Genomic DNA, 19,960 nt, shown 5'->3' with positions numbered 1-19,960 from the left:
ACACTCGTTGAAGCTCGAAAAGTGGCAGGGTCCGCCACATATGAACAAAGTAAAACAGCAGGAAAGTGTGTTGTCCTTTAAGGTCAGTTTGTTTAGTCATTTCGTACAGTTTATTTACAGTGTTTGGGTGTAAAAAAAAATATAAATACAGTAAATACATACTGCACCTTTAAGTGTTTTGTTTTCTGAATTTTGTTTTATACGAATACATCAACACTCGCTAAAGTTTTGACATGTTCATCTTTCGATTTTGGCAGTAAACTTTTGTTAGTGTTAGTTCCTGTTCTCGGATAGCTGCATCACCTCGATGTGCAACAGCTGACCTCCCGACAGGTGTGTGTGCAAGTCGCCTCAGATCAGCGTCACGCTTCCTCTCACGTCCTGCCCGCCGTCTTCTCCCTCACACGGACAAATTCCCCCGATGCCACATGGCCTCTGGCGCACTTTGGCGATGGCTGCGAAAACTTTTAGACGATGCTTCTCACCGTGTCTCGTGTTTTATTTATTTATTTTTTTTGACCTTTCTATACCCGAGCGGGGTCAGAGGTCAGGGCAGATCAGTTCCTCCTGGAGCTGATATTTAGCGCGTTTTCAGCTTTTCTTTCTTAACATTTCGTGTAGAGGATCTCTGAGAGAGGCGGGCGGGCACGTGCTCACAGAACTAGGTGACCCTTTCGTGACCTCTTACAAAACTCTGGCTTGTGCAATTTGTTTTGAGAAGCATTTACAGTTGCTGTAGTGGGAAACCCAGGAGAACATTCTGCACTTTATTTGGCTCACTGAAAGGGAAGAAAAACTGGAACATGTCAACTTTACCTCTAAAAAAGTGCTGTATTTCTGTGCGTGTCCCCCCCCCAGCTGAGGCGAGACGAGACATGATGACAAGTTGTGTCTCCGTACAGTGAATGTACTCCTTGTGTGTATTGTTCTCCATGACGGCCCAGACAGACGCTGTCTGGCCACTCGTCTGGGGCCTAGAGGACCCGGGCCATGACGTATAGCTGTGCAGATGTAGCAGAGAGGCGGCCGCACAGTGCCGGGTTTGTCCAAACACTCGGAGTGGAGAAAGAGATAGGAAAGGACGCAGACAGACAGACAGACGGATGGACGGACACTCGCTGCCTTTGTGCCTTCAGTCAGTGCTCAGGCTTTTAAAGAAACTCTGCGGTGACCTAAAGCGAGAGAGACGTCCTCCGAACTTCTGTCCAAACCCGCTGATGGTCAGGAAGAAACCCGAGAGGCTCTGATTATCTAATCAACTGATTAGATAATCAGAAGAACATAATAGCAATTAAGACGTATTTGCCTTTGTCCTTAATCACTCTCACAGATTGAATTGACTTGTTTCATCAGCTTCTGGCAGAGTGAAGTGTGTGTGTGTGTGTGTGTGTGTGTGTGAGTGACGGTGTAATTTTCCAAACATATGGAGGAGCATGTAATCCTTCAACTGAGGTGAAAACAGGAAAATCATCAAAATTGGATACAAGAGGTTTTCACTTTTCACACATAATCACACACACACACACACACACACACACACACACACACACACACACACACGCACTGAGCGCCTCAAGCCCGACCCCAAGTTTTCGGTGCAGTCGGAGTGTGTCCTTGCAGCCACTTTGTGTCGCTCAACAGACAAATGTGTAATGCAATTACAGCGGCAGATTACCTGCGTGGGAGCTTACAGAAGCCCGACGACCTCCACACAGTGTTCTCACTAAACAAAACGCAGAGAAAAAACGCTCATGCCAAAGTCTTTAATAATCTACTCTGTTACAAGAGAGAATAAAAGTATGGGTGGTGAGATGTGAGAACTGAAGTAAAACTATTAAATGTTTTTGGATGTACTACATTTTTATGGTTGTTGATAATTAGCAACAATAATTGCGATATTTTAAATTGAAATATTGATATTGTGTTATAAATGCACAGGTTATAATATAAATTTTGATTGTATGACTGTAAAACAGAAAATTGTCAGGTGTAAACTGAGTGTAATTTATTTCCAAGAAAATAAAGACAAAACACATAATAAACAATATATGTTTAAAAAAACTTTTTCTATAGATATACTGATAATATCGTTATCATGACTTGTTTAGGCCACAGTAATGGTGTAGTTAAAAATCTGATATTTCGTCATCCATCTGAGTATCAACGCATCCAGGTCATGTAGTTTATCTATAGGAGTGTAAAAAAAAAACAAACAAAAAAAACAAACAGGAGAAATGAAAAATGAGACGGACACATCCAAAAATCTGCACAATTTTAGTCACGATCGCTCAATAATTCATTATTCACACTCGCGAGTACAGCAGAGAATGTGAGACAATTCAACTATGATAGATTTTTAGAGACACACCAACACTCTCAACTTGTTTTCTCAGCTTGTTTCTATGTGATATTTACATAAAAATGACAAGAATATATGTAAAACCATTTTTCTCGAATTCAACAGTGAAGGATTTGGTTTGAGTGCTTTACACAAAAACCTCAGCGTGGACGGTGTAATTCATTCCTTTGGTGCATCAGTGGCCTTTTATTATAAGTGTTGCACCTGTAACACTGTATTTTATGGAGAGAATAACTGTAATTTGGATAATTTCAGGGGAGTGAAACAATATTTCCCTCTGAAATACAAATTGGCAGAAGGAAGATCTGGAAAAGTACGAGATTCTTAAATATGAACTTCCATACATCCTAAATTACAAATGGCAAATTGACCACGTGAAGTGTTTTATTATGTGCTCAGTGTACGACAGGTCTTTGTCCTCTGGGTGAGGAAACGTCCCCCCCCCAACTGCAAAAAAAAAAAAAAAAAAACCTTTAACAGAAAGGAGAAATGAAAGGGAGAGAGGCCGAAAATGTCAGGAAGAGCAGCAGAACAGTTGGACCTGTAATCTAAGGATAAGAGCGTCACGTGTTTTAAGAAAAATCTCAGATGTGGGAAGATGAATTGTTCAATCTTCCCTGGCAGCTGTGAGTGCCACCGAAACGAATCAAAGGTGATTCCTAAAAGAACAAAAAAAACAACAAAAAAAACCCCAGAACATCCTTGTTGGGAGCTCAGCGTAGGGAAAAAAAAAAAAAAAAAAGACCCAACAGCGATTGGAGCGACTGCGGGGTGACATGAAAGAAAAGTCATGGACCACATTCAGACGCCTGCTGGCTTCTCCGGCGAACGAGCGCGACGCAATCTCGGACACGACGGTGTGTGTGGAGGGAGGAGGTGACGGCTGTTACCCGAACCTGGCGGGGAGAGGGAGAAAGAGAGAGGGCGGTGGACGGGTGGAGAGGGACGAAGAGGGGGGGGGAGTCATAGAGAGGTGGGCCTCATAACAGTCCCAAGTGCTTTTGCGCTAAGGAGGATTAGGCAGCCATATCTACCAGTGATTCTATAAGACGGGGTTAACCCCTGGCTGAACCTGGCTGGACATGTGCTGGAGCACCAGATCGGGGTTTACTCGGGCGAGGTTAGGTGATGGGCGGAGTCGGTGGGCTTCTCGAGGTTTTAGAGGTCAGGTAGGATGCGAGGGTGGGGACCGGTCTGAGGGGTGTGGAGCGAGGGGACGCGAGGAAGGATGGGGTGGATGGAGGGAGGCGGAGGGACGATGAGGATGGAGGACGGAGGATGGAGGTCGGGACGGACGTCGAAGGGCGTTTTCGTCTGACGTGACGAGTCGAGGCGGTGCGCTCGTCATCAAAACAAACATCACCGGTTCCAGTTGCAGCCCTCTCGACCGCTGCAGGGAGGGAGGCAGCGCTGTAGCTTCCCTTTAACACTTTCTGACTATAAATACATTTCAATTCACGTCACAGTTTGCTCCTTGTTTGAACCTGTCACAGTCCACCGAGTTGTTTAAACCATTTAATCTGTTTTTCAGTGTTTAGCCATCGGATATCAGTGAGTAACTACAGAGTTATGAGTCATGGTCACGTGTCCAAATTCCTTCTGTTTCACACCATTAGCCTGATACATTTGGATTAGTAACACACACAAAATATGTCATTCTTTCACCTTTTCGTCCTGCCTGATGGTCTAAATCGGGGCCAAAATTGACCCTTATTGACCCACCATGAGGTTTAACTTGGCCTGGCAGAAAACAAACACAAAAATGATATTAAACTGTTTCAAATGTGTTGTTTGAGCTGTTTTAATTTTTTTTTGTGAGGTGAAATAGCTCTTATAGCTATTTTTCACAATAAAAGCATGTCTTAAAAATGATCCATATATCACGATAGAAACGAAACAAGACCAACAGAATAAAACTGGGGAAGAAATCCACTTAAGAATAAAAATTCATAAAAATTGTCAACTAGATTTTTTCAATACATCTGATTAATATGACACTGCTTAGAGCGACTTTAGGCTATTATACAGTTAAAAACCTCATCTCTCAAAGTTAATGTTGGCACATATTTAGCTTAAGATTGACACTCTTTTTATGACTTTGTGAAAACATTCTATTTTCTACCTTTACATGCTTGAATATTTCATTAAATAGCGTCTTAAATTACTTAATTTCATTTTTTTTTAAACAAACTGAAAAAGATAATTAGAAAAAAGCATGTTAAAGGACTTTGATGTTGTTTTAATTGTGACTTACAAAGCGGCCTCAGGTGTAAATTAGCTTTGAGCTAACTTTGGTACAATACATCAAATTAAAAAATAAAATAAAATCTGTTTTATTTTCAAACCTTTCACAAACAAAATAAAAAGATGAATAATCAAAGTTTTTAAAGCTTATTTCTGAACACACGAAAGCCTGAAAAGTAGAAGTTTGATGGAAGGAAAGTAGCCATCTTTCACAATAAAAGAATCATTCTAATTGTAAATAATTAGTAATGGGATCGTTAATTTAATCTCTAACAGGTTTGATAAAAGGCGGATTGATCCGTCACACACAGTTGAGTGACTCATTGTTTCCTTGTTAATTTCCCTGTTTCCCCGATAATGGCGCCCACTGGTCTGTCGCATGCGGCCGAACGCTCATTGGCCGCCATCGGCCCGTTACAGTACGTATAGTTGAGCATCCACTGGTGTGTGGCGTACAGTTCAGCCTGGTACAACCTCCGCAGGAAGAAAAAAAGAGTTTTCATTGTGTGCTGCCGCTCATCACATGCCTGGGATCAGGGGGTCTGAACCGGGTCACAGCGAGAGCACCGAGCTGCTGGAGGGGTCACGGAAAGTGTGAAAGACAGTCACCAAGCGTCCTTCTTAAAGACTTTATCGCCACAATCCCACTTTGCATTATGGGCATTATAGGAGGCGCGACGGTGTGTTTTATCATTCAGATGTTTGCTTAATGCTCCGTGGCTGTAGCTTAAGTCAGCGGGGCTCAGGGGTGATTAAAAAAAAAAAAAACAGCATACAGTATATTTATCAGACAATAAATTAGAACAAAAGAGACTGAATATTAAAAACTGATCATCTTTAGTCATATTTATCTCCTGTTTTCCAGTTTGCGACTGGACACGGTGGCATATCCGGCCAGAGCTGATCTGATTTATTGAACGGACGCATATGGATGCCCGGTTGATCTGTACACCCGATCTTGATCTGGCTTAACCTTTCTACCTCTAGCCCAGTTTGCCTGCATGCCGCTCTGTTTGCAGCTGTCTGGATTCACAGCGCAGGCCTCTGATTGGCTGACCTCTGCCCGACTGGCCTGTGTATTCATGCATGGCTCCCTGCGTACATTTTAACCCCCCCCAACGCTTTCATTTTTTTTTTTTTTTTTTTTATCCCCCCGCCTTGTGTCTCTCATCCTTCGTCTGGTTCCGGTGACGTCCTCTCTGCGCTTCACAGATGATCGCTGCTTCCTTATTGTGACGTATTTCCAGTCGGATCAGGGCAAATGGGAAGGGAGGGACTTTCAAAATAAAAAAGCGATCTGATTGAGACAGTGGAATTTAATGGCAGATGTGAAGATGTGTGTTTTTATTTATTTATTTACTCATTCATTTATTTTTCTTTTAAAAGCCCTGACAGTTTTATATAAATCCCTACTTTTACACAAGGAGGTCGCTGTTAAATATTTTCAATTTTTCTATGTTTTCGGTACATTTTTGGCTTTTTTCCATGCACACTAAGGAACACTGACACTCCTTACTTTTAATTATCAGAGAGTAATTATGTCAGTAACTATTTTGAAACCATAGTTAAAGTGCTTAATATGCCCCGAACATAAACTTCTACAGGGACTGCTCAGATACGGAGGGGTTAAATCAAATTCTTCATCATAAATTACAAGCGTTACAAAAATAGAGAAATAACAGTGAACAGAGGGAGGTTTTGTTACAACTCTAGCAGCTGACCTGATATTAAAGTGGAAACATCATTTTTCTTGAACTTCTATGCTCATCAAACCGTTGATATATCAGATATACTGACCATGAGCACAAAAACATGCAGGGCTGTAAAAACTAATTTAAGAATATCTAAAATTGAAGTATAAATTTATACATATGTGTTTAATTGACCACAACATTTAAACCATTTTTTTGTGTCTATTTTCCTCTTTACACCTTTTATTCTTAGGTTACGCTGCCGCACTTAGTTTATTTGTCCTTGTTAAAAAATTAAGTTTTCTTTTCTGTTGTGAAGAACCTTTTATTATGAGAGTGGCACAGACACGTTTCATCTAATTTACTGTGTTTTAATTTAATTCACTTTGTTTTAATTTAAATTAATTTAATTTAATTCATCTTAATTTTACCATGAAAAAAACAACGGAGCAATGTGAGCTGTGGCCTTGAATCAGTTTGTATATTTACTGTTTTTCCAGGTTCCACAAAGAGGACAAAAACAATAATTATTATAATAACAATTACAATAACAATTTAAATTTAAGATGAAATCCTGGCTCAAGTCATCCTCTATCAAACCTAAACACTTCATCTCATGAGCTCAGGCTGTAATTGTGGTAAGGTTTTAATGTTTTAAAGGTTATTTACTGATTGTGTCTTGTAACCGTTTTTTGTATCGTAGTGTTTCTTAACAGAGATACTATCTAATATTGGATAAAAACAGTGTGAACTGATGATAAAAGTTAATAATTTGTAACGTCTACTAATTAATATTATTTACATTTGTATAAGCTGCCAATCGGACTATGGGGTTTGGCAAAAATAACAAATACTAGTCTGTTTTAGACAACAGACTATCTCATGGACGAATACTAATACAAATTGTAAAGACAAAAAGGTGAAAAGGGGTAAAAGAATCCTTCGTCCATCCCTACAGTCTCCACCACCCCCTCTGCTGCTTTGCAAATCATAAAAAATGTACCTGACAGTTATCAATACATGAGCTGCCACAGTCTGGTTCTCTCAGATACAATTCATGTATACAAATGAACAAAGTCAGCAGCCCTCTTAAACTGCATGGCTTGTAACATTTGATCCTTTTCTGATTGTGGTTTGTGTTGGAAAAAGGCATGTTAGATATATCTGAAATGTTAGAACTGAGTCACAGTATTGCATTGTCACGCTCCCTTCATTACTATAAACATGGGCACTGTTTATTTTTAGAGGATTCCAGAAACACTGTCTTTTTTCTGGCATAAATATTCACCAGAGCATCAAATGTGTATTCATCCACGGCTGGAAATAGTCCCTGACAAATGCACCATTTCATCTTGTGTGAGTAATGTGCACCAAAAACTACAATGCCCAGCTGTTTGAGGACGTTTCTGAGGATTTTTTTAAAACCAAAACGACAATATATATGTGTGTGTGTATGTATATATACGCACATATATATATATATATATATATATATATATATATATATATATATATATATATATATATATATATATATATATATATAAAACTGTATGGAATAAAAATACTGAATACCATCAGACTTTGTGTGCATCAAATATATCATCATCTATTAAAAAGACTGTAAAGAGAGCACTGCCCATTATTTCCCTCTATGTACTGATCGAATGGACTGACGGCCTTTAAACACAATGACATGGATGTGTCAGGTCGGCCTCTCCCGTTGTTTTCGCCACACCTATCCCTCCGCCGGTGTCGGTTTTGCCACCCTCACCTCTGTCCAGACCTCCTCATCTGGCTCCACCCTCGCCTCGGCCTCGCCCCGGCAGGCCTGAGTGCAGCTGGGCGGGGTCCAGAGGGCGAGGCCGGGGGCAAATGCAGGTCACGGCAGATTCAGATCTCCCATGGTAATCTCTGCCCCTGCTCTGAACCCTGGATCCCATTAAAAAGGATTTACATCCAATAGTGTAGATGTACCGTAGGTAGCTTTGCTTTCTTTCTCTTCCCATCATTTTCCCTCTCTGATAAAATCCCTGTAAAACACCAGCGAGCTTTTCCTTCCCCTGCTTTTATTCCCAGCGATGGATAGGTGAAGCGGGCATGTGAACGGGACTGGGCCACGCCCGCGGCACTGGGGTGGGGGGGATAAAGGAGAGGGATTGGTCGGGAGTTTCATCCGTAGTGAAAGCTTTTTGTGGGATGTTTGGCAGACGTTGGCACATGAGTAACAGCGAAAGAGAGAGATCTAAGAGAGGAAGAGTGCGAGTCAACTAAATATAGACTGACCCCCCAATCTCCCCTTCTTATATCCATCTCCACTATCCCTGCCTCGGTGCCTGTTTTGGGTGTTTACAGTAAGACTTGCTGGTGTCAGTGTTCCTCTCTGAGCTGTGGGATCCGCTCTGATCTCATTATTTCCATCGTGGTCAGCAGCTGAAACTATGATCTCACGTGCCCTCCTGAGCCCGCCTTCGCAGTGCGGCGTTACTTTAGTCAACACCAACCGGCCTGATTACCTCCACACAATAAACTCAGCTACGTTCGGCTCATGCCGCCCGACTGGGTGAGCTCCTTGTCAGTCCGGTGTGTGGTGCCAGCTGCATGAAGGCGCTGTGTGAACAGATACACTGTCGGGTGATAGTTGTACCTTTTAGAGGTTCTGGGCTGGTCACCGGGGCACTACCCTCTCTCTAAGGTAACCTCGAAATTATGTCCTTAATTGTACCCTTGTAGTTTGCACCTTTAAAAAAGCCCAGACTAGCACCTCTTTGCAATTTTATACCTTAATTAAAGGAAGCAAAAATCAACCTTTTTTAAAAGGGTACATGAAAACACATTGTTACCTTGAGCTCCAATATTTAGCCTGAGGGCATAAATTAGTTTAGATTGTACTTTAGGGGACAGAAACTGGGTCCTAATGAACCCCCTTTTTTTCTGAGAGTGCAGGGACGAGGAAAGATCGGAGGAATCAGTGAGGATCATGTCAAGTGTTGATGCTGAAACAATAAAGTGCCCTTGAGGGAAAACACAACCAGATGAAGTCGGGACGACGTGTCGAACGGAAATAAAAGCAGAATGCGATCACATGCTAATCCTTTGAAAACTGTACACAACTGATGTTTTACCTTCAAATTTTTTTTTTGCGTCATTTCCCTCACAAACAAGGTTGGAGAGAGGTTCACCGCCTCAAAACACATGACTGTATAAATCTTATGACTAGAAGAGCTTGGGAACACTACGTAAAAAAAACAAACAAAAAAAAAACGCTGTCTGTAAACACAGTTTGATTGTAAATGTTTGCATTCTGCTTTAATTTATGTTGCATCACATCGCACAACTTTTTCGTTGCCGCTAAATGCTGCACTGCAAAAGTCAATATCTAGTTGGGTCACGCTTAAAAATGTCAAAATTCAGATTTGAACTTCGGTCCAATAACTTTTTGGAGAAAAATGGTTGATACTGGTGCTTTGGGTTGGCGTCCAACCTGAGCTGCCAACTGTTCAATCTCACTGAAAACGATCTGTCGATAGAAAGAAACGTTTAACTGCCAACTATTTTGATGATCTATTGATCCTTTCAGTCATGTTTCAAGTGAAGTTTGTCAAACATTTGTTGGTTCCAGCTTTGTAAATGTCTTTTTTGGTGCTTTATTTTGTCAAATACTTTGATAGTAAATGAAGCCGTAATAACTTGAGCACTGGAAGTAAGAAAACAGTCAATAAATGTGCAGAATTGTTCAATATTGTCGGTTCTGTTCCAGGAAAAATTATTGCCAAGATGCCTGTAAGTAAAGGAAAATAAATGGAAATGCATACGCTGTAGAAAGGCTCACTTTAGTCCCATTTCAGTAGAAACTTAAGAGGAAGTGTAACTCTAGTTGCAGGTGTTTGACCGGTGGCCCAAAAACCAAAAACTGGATAAAACACAGAAACGTTTTAAAGTCGTGAGTAGTGTTACGCCGGTGTGCCAGCTTGAGAGTACAGGAATACAGGAAACAATCGGATAAATATCGAACGCCCAGACTCATGATTTATCTGAAAAAAAGCCTTTCCCTAGAAGTCAATGCTTTGTTACACCTGTCTGACCCCAACTCAGCGGCATGCGGAGATGAAACTGTAAGAACTGCGTGTTTGATGATCCTTTTGAAGTGAAGCTAAGACGCTAATTGAAGACTGTGAAACCGAAACCTGGAAATCTTTGCGATATCAGCCCCCAAAAACGAAATTTTAAACACCCGCTCGGCGACGAGGATCTGGACGGACAGAACAGCGGGTCTTACTGATGAACGGGGTCATGTGAGAGATTGGCTCACCGCAAATGTGTGCGCGTATGTGTGACTGTCGCGTGCTCAAAACACATGTGACCTCTGTGAATGTGTGTGTGTGTGTGTGTATGAGTGCGCTCACACAGCCCTACTCCATTTGGCATCCCGCCGCCATTACATCCTTTACTGCACTTACACGCGTTGTCCGTGCTGTTGCGTAAATCAACAAACGGTTGTGAAGCGCTCTGTCGATTTAACCATCACAGGATTACACACATCTGCTGTTACGGGAGCTCCCCTGTGCATCATCTGCCCCATTCATCAGGGATTAAATACATATTGTGAAGAGGCCGAAGGAAAACCTGGCGTGTGTGTGTGTGTGTGTGTGTGTGTGAATGTGTCTGATGTGTCGGGTAAACTTCAGGATGGAGGAGGTTTAATAAAGAGGAGACGCAGCTGTTCAGCTGAGTTAAGTAAAATAACCAAATTCATAGTTACCTTTTAAGCAGTAGTTATTTGACTGTTAACAAACAATGAACCATTTATCAAGCGACTGTAAATAACACAGTATTTATTAACCACGTATCAAGTGTTAAAAATCAGTTGCTACAATCCAATTAACAGCTGCTTAACAATAAAAATACTCTTAAGAGTTGTTTTTTAGATATTGAAACGCTGAAATGCTACATGATATGTCTTTACGTTGTGTTGTAACCAATGACCCTGTTAGTTTGTAGTTTTTTTTTAGGTAAACAATTTGTCGGAAAATATAAAAAATAAAGCATCTGCAAATATTTTTTTTCCCCTCGCCAGCAGTCCGAAACTCAAACATGTTCAGAGAGAAGCAATGAATTCTCACGCTGAGTGACCTGAATAAATGATTTCTTTTTTCTTTTGTAGTTTTGTTTTTCTTCAGTGTCATTTGCCTCCAGCCTCCAGGTGAGAGAGCGGAGAATGAGGAAATGTAAATGTAACGTGAATTAAACCGTTCCATCTCGTTTGTGAGCATTTCTACCAGAGTCACGTGGATGGATTCTTGTCAGCAGTGGACGTGGTTTAACAATAAAGACAACCTCTCCCATGATCCCATGCTACTTACGTCTTTAGTTTTGATACAAAGATCCCATAGCGGCAGAAATTACATACCGTGCCCCTGAAAAAATCCAGAAGATTGGCTTCTTAACGGGAGTTTTCTGTGCAGCAGATGAGCCTCACGCAGCGGCCTCTGAGTCTGCACTGTGCTTCAGATGTTAACCTTGTGCTTTAGTGGCTTATAGGTTTATTGTCACACATCCAGAGATGTTGCCGTGAGGATAATGTAAGAAAAAGGTCAGGAGAAGGGCAAAAAAAATTTCATTACGTGACACAATTCGCGGTTCACAATTCATTTTCTGGCTTAAAGAAATGACTTTCCACAGAGTGGAAACAGGAACAGGGGGCAAACTTCCTCGACTTCAACGATTCGCAAACTTGTTCACGGTTTCATTTAGTGAGCGATTTTTATCCGGACGGCAAGGTTTGTGTGGGAGTTTCATTAAAATTCTCCGCGACAACGTGTTGACATTCCCCGCTCCGTCTTACCCACCGCCCGTCATGCCACACTGGAGCCAGCCTGCAGTCGAACTCGGTCGGGGTTGTATGCATTTTTCATGTGTGTGACTCCTCTCGCTGGTGGCTCTCCGTGCAGCGATCTGCTGTGACCCCGGCGTGCCCTCCAATCAACGACCCGCCCAGCCCCAACCTCTCCACACGCTATACGTTAAAAGCTACGCTGCGGAGCATCAATTAACCATGGCGGACAAGGACAGGCAGAGTTCAGCGAGCTTCTCTCAATGCGCTGCCGGTGGCGTGATGGCTCGGGTGGTGACGCTCTGCCGTGAGAGGTGCAGATGTGAGAGATCGTTTCTAGATTTGATATTTTTTTTCCTCTGTGTGCAAACAGCTCGATGTGTGTATGCCGAATCTAACGTCTCGACGTTTGCACACATACAGGAGTTTATTTTTCTAGCTGCACTTATATTCCCACTCTGCTCTGGCATCACCCGCCCGTCCTCCGCACGTGCATCTCCGGCCCGTGAGAGCCGCGAAGTGTGAGAGGACGCGAAAGTGCGTGGGACCAGCCATGATCGAATGTGCAGAGAAAAACAACACAGAGTTGATCCAGTGTCTGGTGCCGGGGGATTACAGCATCTACCGCTTGTTCCTGCACGGATTTATGCGTGTATGACCGGTTCACCGCTAAGGTGTTGCGTGCCCTCGCCGCTCGCAACCGCGAGCTTACAGAGCGTGCTACAGTACAGATTGTGCTTCGAACGGAGGTCACAAAGAAGTCAGCTGCACACACGGTTTAACTTCTGGGCGTTCAAATATGGATGCAGGATAATGTTAAGTTTCAGCGAGTGATCTCCACATGTTACGGTATTAAAGCGAAGGAAACTGTGTGTATAACTGAAAGGCTGTAAGTAGTAGAAGCTATACGGATAACTGATATTTAGAGTTGATTCACAGTAGAACTCAAAATCCTACTTTTTTGAGGTACTGCCGCCTTCTAAGTCCACCCTGGACATATGTTTACCTCATTTCATGGTCTTCTCTACCATTATATGCCTTATGTGCACCACCTAAGCCGTTTGAGTCTCACCCAAGACAAATCGATGCACTACGACTGACTAACGGTTGTCGTTGGTCCCTAGCCTCAGGATATTTAAGGGGCAGGGGCAAAAAAACAATCAGAAGGGCAGCAGCTGTAGTTTGTATGGAGCTTCATCATGTTGAATCTACAGGGGTGGATCCACTTTCCTCTCAGATTTGACTGATTCTACCACTGACCAGGTGTGTTAAAGATAAAAACTGATCGTGTGAATCTTTCCTCCTGGTTGTGTCGCTGCAGGTGAAGGTGTGGTTCCAAAACCGCCGGACCAAACAGAAGAAGGACACCACCAAGGATTCGGACAAACGCTCCTCCTCCACCAACGAGTCACTGGCAACCTGCAACATCCTGCGCCTCCTGGAGCAGGGCCGCCTCCTGTCGGGCCCTGCCCCGCCACCTAACTCCCTCCTGGGGCCTCCACACCCGGCACACAACGGCTCCCTGCTGAGCAGCCCGAGTGGAGGCTCCTCCACCTCCCCAGGCATCAGCAGCAGCACCCCTCCCAGCTCCCTACCAGGGGGGACTTTCGGGCTGTCGCTGCCCTCGCTGGGCGGCACCCCGCCCTCACCGCGGCTGGGCGTCCCGCCACCACACTCCCTCTGCTTCTCCATGCCGCTGCTGGGGGGCGCTCATCATGAACTGACCTCCACCTACGGGTGCGGTTCTTCAGCTTTTGAGCCGTACATGCGGCTGGACAGGAAGGAGGCGGATCTGGGAGGGAAGAAGACGGTTTCTTAAGTGACATGTCCCTCTTTAAGGACACCAGGGGACTTTGCAAGCTTTTCTACTCGGCCGCCTGTTTGACACTCGAGCGGACGGAGAAACGAAGCACCCTGGATCGTAAGAAATGTGAAAAAGGTAGACACCAGGTCGGTCCCCTTGCGCCACCATTTTGTGCCACAGCACCGTCGAGCACACTGACAACAAATGGTGAAAAGGACGTGATGTGACGGAGACTCTCCCACGTTAAAAAAAAAAAAAGAAAGAAAAAAACTTGTGAATTTTTGCAGAAATGCCGTGTGTGTATGTTGTGTGAACCCTGACAGACAGATGTTTTTATCGCCACTCTCTTCGCAGTGGTTTTAAGTGACTCTTCACTTTTTTGTCCAGTGAGTTTGTGTGTGTGTGCTTTTTTCTCTCTATACAGGCCTTCATTTACTGTTCAGGAAAAAAAAAAAATACTTGACATGGATAGTTCAGACCGAATCAGCGTCTGAGTGACATTTCAATGACTGCAGTTTGTACACATTTGGGTACATATTCCCGTTACAAGTGGCCATGTTTGATTTTAGTTAATGTGCTTTCACGATATGGAAGAAACACTGAAAAAAAAAAAAGAAAAAAAAAAAAAAAGAATCGTAGCATTTTAATATCAGTCTGTTTGGTGTCCAGCAGTAGTTTTTTGTAAATTCTTTATTTGGTTGTGTTTGTGTATGAAATAATAATGTGGTTAGGATCTGGACGAAATGGTGCAAAAATCACATATCTAGATCCGTTAGTTTTTAATATAAAAGAACACGAGAAAAAAGAAAAGAGGAATGGTTGTGTGAGAAAGCTGCCAAAGCTCTCCAGTGGATTAAGCTTTGGAGGTGTCGCACTTGAGTCCTCCGATCACTGAAGCCAGTCAAGGTCAAACGGAGGGGGGGGGGGCGACCTTTTGAACCGGGATTAACTTTTCAACCTTTAGTTCACACATGTCACAGTTTCCCTTTGAGTAGACCTCTAAGAGGGAGTTCAAAAAAGAGTTTTCAAACAACATCTGGCCGAGATTTTGAGCTATTTTTTTTTCTTTATTTACCGAAGCAGATTTGAAGCAGTCGACCGGAGATGAAAGTCGCTGTTCCGCACTTCAGTCGATCTGGAAATTTCTGTTTCGCGTCTTCTTTTTCAGTGTGTTTGGAACTAGAGCTGCAACAACAAATCGATTTACCGACTAGAAAATGATTCTGCGACAGTTTTGTTTAATCGTTGTTTGTCATTCTAGTCAAGTGGAAACACAAAACACTGTCTGCTTCCAGCTTCCAGAACATTACAACATTATGTTTTTCATTGTCGTATGTGAACAGACTGAAAATTACTTGCAACGTTAACCGATAATGAAAATGACCGTTGGCTCGGCTGAGTCTTGTACCCCATCACTGAATCATCAGCTCGTATCCATAAATGCAGGAAATTTTGATATATTTCTACAAAACCCGTGACAACGTGTTGAATCAATGACTGGAAACTTGGTCTGCAACACATCTGATAATGGGTTAAACATGTTTCAGGTCATTTTTAAAGCAAAAACCCCCAATATTTTCTATTTAAAACTTTACAATTTCCCGTTTGTCTTTATGATATATGACAACAAATTAATAGACGTCATAAAAATGATTTGCTAATGACTGATAATGAAACCGCTTCAGCCCTAGTTTAGACGAAACTGTAATGCGATGTAAAGCCACGACGGGCTGAATCTGCCGCAAATCGCTTTAATCTCCAGGTCGTATCCATGCAAACATGACATTGTGATATAATTTTACTAGTCCTGTTAACACTTGTTGATTTATTGAGACATTTCTCAAGCAGAAATACCAAACATGATCTGGTTCAAGCTTCTAAAACGTGGCAATTCACTGGTTTTCATCACAGCCTCGATTAATCGTGCACAGAACTGGCAGATTAATCGATAACGAAACTGATCGTTACGTTGTGGCCGTACCTAGGTCTGAAAAGGTCATGTGAAATTGACACCCGTATGATCTGCTGCTCTTTCTCCCCAAATACTTTTATTCCTCTTCCGATTTTAAGTTGGTCACTTCATGGTTTAACGAAAGAAACCGTTGCATCAGGTCATATTCATAATCACAGATGTATTTTTACACAGGGAAACTTAACTGTTTGCAGACACTTAGGATGCAATATGTTGCAGCATCACATGTGAAATTTAGTCTTTTGAATGATATTCTTTATTTTTCTTTAAATCTGTGTTTTGCTTCCCTGTTTGATAAACCAAGTCCCTCCTTTTGGTCTTCACCTCGGCCTGTCTTCAATGAAAAGATCCCCTCTGCTTGCCCCTCAATGAAAGCACTTTATGTTTGTAGGTTTTTTTGTCACTTCCTCCTGTTTTTCCTCTCCTTATGCTCTTGAGAACAGACTGAAAAACCTCCAAATGTTAGCAGCGTTACCAAGAGTCAGTTTATCCTTATACAAGGTTTTTTTTTTTTAAAATTAAGGCCCCTTTTTCAGCTATATCTTTAATTGATTGATTTTATGCTCACTTTGAGACATCTCTCTGCGGTTGCTGATTGACAAACATATGTTAAAATTATGCAGGACAGGCTGAAGGAGGAGAGAAAAAGCATCAGCCGTCGCAGTTTTTCTCCACCCCCGCCCGATGCCATTTGTTCAGGTTTCCCTGCCGCCCAAACAAAATCAAAACTCACCCGCGAGAACCTGCAATTCTGCCACAGATTGCCCTCAATTTGCGCGTGTCAGATGAGTTATCACCCCTTTTTCATAACTTGTATCTCGCCTCTCATTTCCGCCTCTTATTTCCCCGTGTATCTATTCATTTCTGCGTTTCGTCTCATTGTCAGGTGTAATGACGTTTTCCCCATTCCTTTCTCTCGCGCTTTGCCGAAGGTGACACGACATCTATTAGAGGGAAAAACGGACACTCCCATGACATCAATTTAAAAGAAAAAAAAAAAAAAGCTGCTCACGGGTAAAGGCCAGGTTGCGTCTGAAGCAGCCGAACATGTTTCCAGCTGCAGATTACATTTCCCGCGGAGTGCGCCGGGAGGTTCTGACCTCTGAAAAACTCCCTCACCAGGCCTTTTTGCACCCGTGTAGCAACCGGTTGGTTGCGGGTGATTTGTTGTTGTTGTGTTCAGACCCCGGCGGCGCTGCAGAAACCTCTGTCATCCACTCATGGCTCTTTGCAACGGTGCACCTGTGCTGTTGTTGAACACTGTATTATTTTCTATAAGCACCATTCATAATTCACACTCTGCGGCATCAAATATTGAGCAGAGAGATGGAGCTGAGAGGTCAGGAAGCCCGCTTCTTGTGTAAGACCCTCTCACAACCTCCTTTCTCACAACAGGGTCTTGTTGCTTTCCCGCTGTGTTGTGAGCACAACACTGCCTTTGCCCGCCTCTTTTAGCTGGAATATTTCCATTTCTGTTGAAAGTTTCTGAGCTCGCAAAACTGCTGTTCGACCGATTTTAGTCGAGCAGAATTTCAGTTATTTGTCGGAGGAATACCGGATGTTTGAAAAGCAGACAGCGCTCCACATTTCCTTCGACACTCCGAGGCAACACTGGCTCCATATTCTGTCACTGTACGTTGGTGTTTCGTAATGTAAATGCAGTTACTGTATTGTGAAGAGCTTGAGTGAACGAAGCGAGATTCCTCTTCTCTTCCAGGCAACAGAGAGACGCTTTGTAAAGCCTTGCATCAGACAAACAAAGCCTTTTCTTTCTATTTTCTTTGGCTCTTCACCTTTGCTTTCTTTATCTTCTTCATATTTCCAGGCAGTTTCTTTACTTCCCTCGCTGAGCGTTGCTTTGTGCAATCTGCGACATCTTGCACTTGTTAAGGCTACCGCGGTCTCAGCCACATCATGATTTTCTTAAGAGTCCTTTTTGAGATCATGTTGAAATGTTTCTTTATTTTTGAAAAAAAAAAGAACAGATTCTGCTTGTTTTTTTTTTTTTTTTTTTTTACATTTTCTTTTATGCACAGCCAAGGCCACGCATAGGCCATAACTTCTTTTCTTTGAGCAGTAAAAGCTACTTAATGTCAAGCTAATGGCACCAGCTACTACTTATGATGAACAAACTCTATGTACATATATATAAATTTATATATGAATATATATAAATGGGTCTTTGCACAAGTTATCTCCATGTCCGCTCCATGTGATTTTAACAGGAAAAACAAAATGTCGAAGGAAGATTCAGAAAAAAAGACTTTATATATGCTTTACAATTCTTTGTCTCATTAACATTTTGCACTTATTTAAAGAGGCTTACTTCTGTTTCTGGGCTGACAGAGCTGTTTTCACGCTCGGCCAAGATATTGTACAATATGTATATGTATTTTTATTCATATGCATATAAATATATGTCTATGTAATTTGCCTCCTGTCTTCTGTTCTCTTCATTTCCATGAAAACTCAAATCTTTTTAGACTTAATCAAGGAAAAAAAAAAGAAGTTATTTCCACTTTCATAACGGCACAAAAATGTGCGCAACATGAGTCCAAAAGCTACTTTCAGAGGACTATTCGGGAAATTATGACTTTGTCTTTGTGATCAGTCAACAAAATCAACAAACATGACTGGCGTCTGCATCGCTTTCCATTCACACTGAAGGTTTTTAGGACTGCCTTTATTAAAAACCTTGGCTTCTTTGTCAAAGCAGTGGACATTTCACCTTTTCAAGTCTTTCTGTCGAGGCAATCTCTTTAAATGCCTTGCACTTTTCATTCTGTTTTGGTTTCTGCACAAAGGCTGAATTGATGTGCCCTTGGAGCATTAATTGGATGAAAATATGAGAATATACTTGACAAAAACGTGGAGTGACTCAGACTATTCTGCCTTTTTGTAAGACGAAATAAATCTGATGTTTTCATGGTAAAAATAAGTGATTTAGTGCAATGAAAAACTATTCAAAGAACTTAAACTTAAACCTGAGCTATTAAACTTGAATTAAACAATTAAAGTTGAATTGACTTCATCTAAAGTGAGTCTGCTCTGGACACCATCTGCGTGGCCATGAGAAGCCGCCTCTGCTCCACTGCTGCTCTTACTTGCAATTGATCTCCAGTTTTGACCAAATACTTCCAAAAATTTAAAGTCAGGTACAACTTTGGGGCTTTATTTTCATTTTAGAGGAACTTCTGAGTCAAAAAGGACAACACAGTCATCATTTTGTTCTTTACTTTAGAGTTGTGACTGTGGCGTTTCATCTGATTATACTGGATATGAAGAAGAGCACAGGGAGAATGCATAACAATAACAATGCTTTAAATATCAGTAAAGGTGCAGTGCCTAAGAAATGGCTGGCTGTTGAGGTCATATTAAAAAAAAACAACTAATGACCGTTAGCAAGTTAGCTCAGTTAGCCTTGCATATAGTGGTCCAGACTGTGAGGTCGAAGTGCCCAAAGAGTTGGTATTCCCACTGCTAGGGCAGGACCTCTGGACCTGGACGGGCCGGGGCTAACAAGTTAGCATGCTTACTTAAGTAGACATATCTACAACAATGCAAAGACGTAGTTAAATGAAATTGTACCTTTAAAAACATACCACCTCTAGTCCAAACTATTTCCTGAAAGCTCCTGGATCACCAGAAAGTGCTACCTCAACTGTGGTGGGAAGCAACAAAGTCTATTTTAAAATTTTGGGGTAGCTGTACTTGCATTTCCATTTTCTGCTTTTTAACACTCCTGTTCCACTATGTTACTAGAAATAAATCTACTTCATTCATTAAACTCAATAATGTATCAATAATTAGGCTTTTTTTTTTCAATATACATCATTATTATTATTGGAAAAGGACATTTTGTATTATGTTTTCTTTTACTTTTGGCACTTTAAGTAAATTCTATTACCTCCACCAAGGAGGTGTTACCATCAACATAGGACAAAAGAAGAGTTTATTTATTCATTTAGTCTATAATGGAGACTTAAAAGCAGACAGAAGTGGTGCCAGGCTGCCTGTTTGACTGGATGGCCAGCCAACCTTTTCTGTGGCTTTCGTG

The 19,960-nt window shown here is 41.9% G+C and overlaps 1 protein-coding gene across 1 annotated transcript in view; it reads left to right on the top strand.

The window, feature by feature from the left end:
• Positions 1–18,228, top strand: part of vax2 (ventral anterior homeobox 2) — a 30,401-nt gene extending 12,173 nt beyond the window's left edge. Inside the window, exon 3 of the mRNA XM_037111013.1 lies at positions 13,449–18,228. Coding sequence (XP_036966908.1) covers positions 13,449–13,946 — 498 coding nt within the window. The 3' untranslated portion in view covers positions 13,947–18,228. The remainder of the gene's footprint in view (positions 1–13,448) is intronic.
• The last annotated feature ends 1,732 nt before the right edge of the window (positions 18,229–19,960 follow it).

Source organism: Acanthopagrus latus, chromosome 10 (genome assembly GCF_904848185.1).
Source record: "Acanthopagrus latus isolate v.2019 chromosome 10, fAcaLat1.1, whole genome shotgun sequence".
NCBI lineage: Eukaryota > Metazoa > Chordata > Actinopteri > Spariformes > Sparidae > Acanthopagrus > Acanthopagrus latus.
The sequence above is the reverse complement of the archived record's forward strand: the minus strand, read 5'-3'. Positions and strand labels throughout refer to the sequence as shown.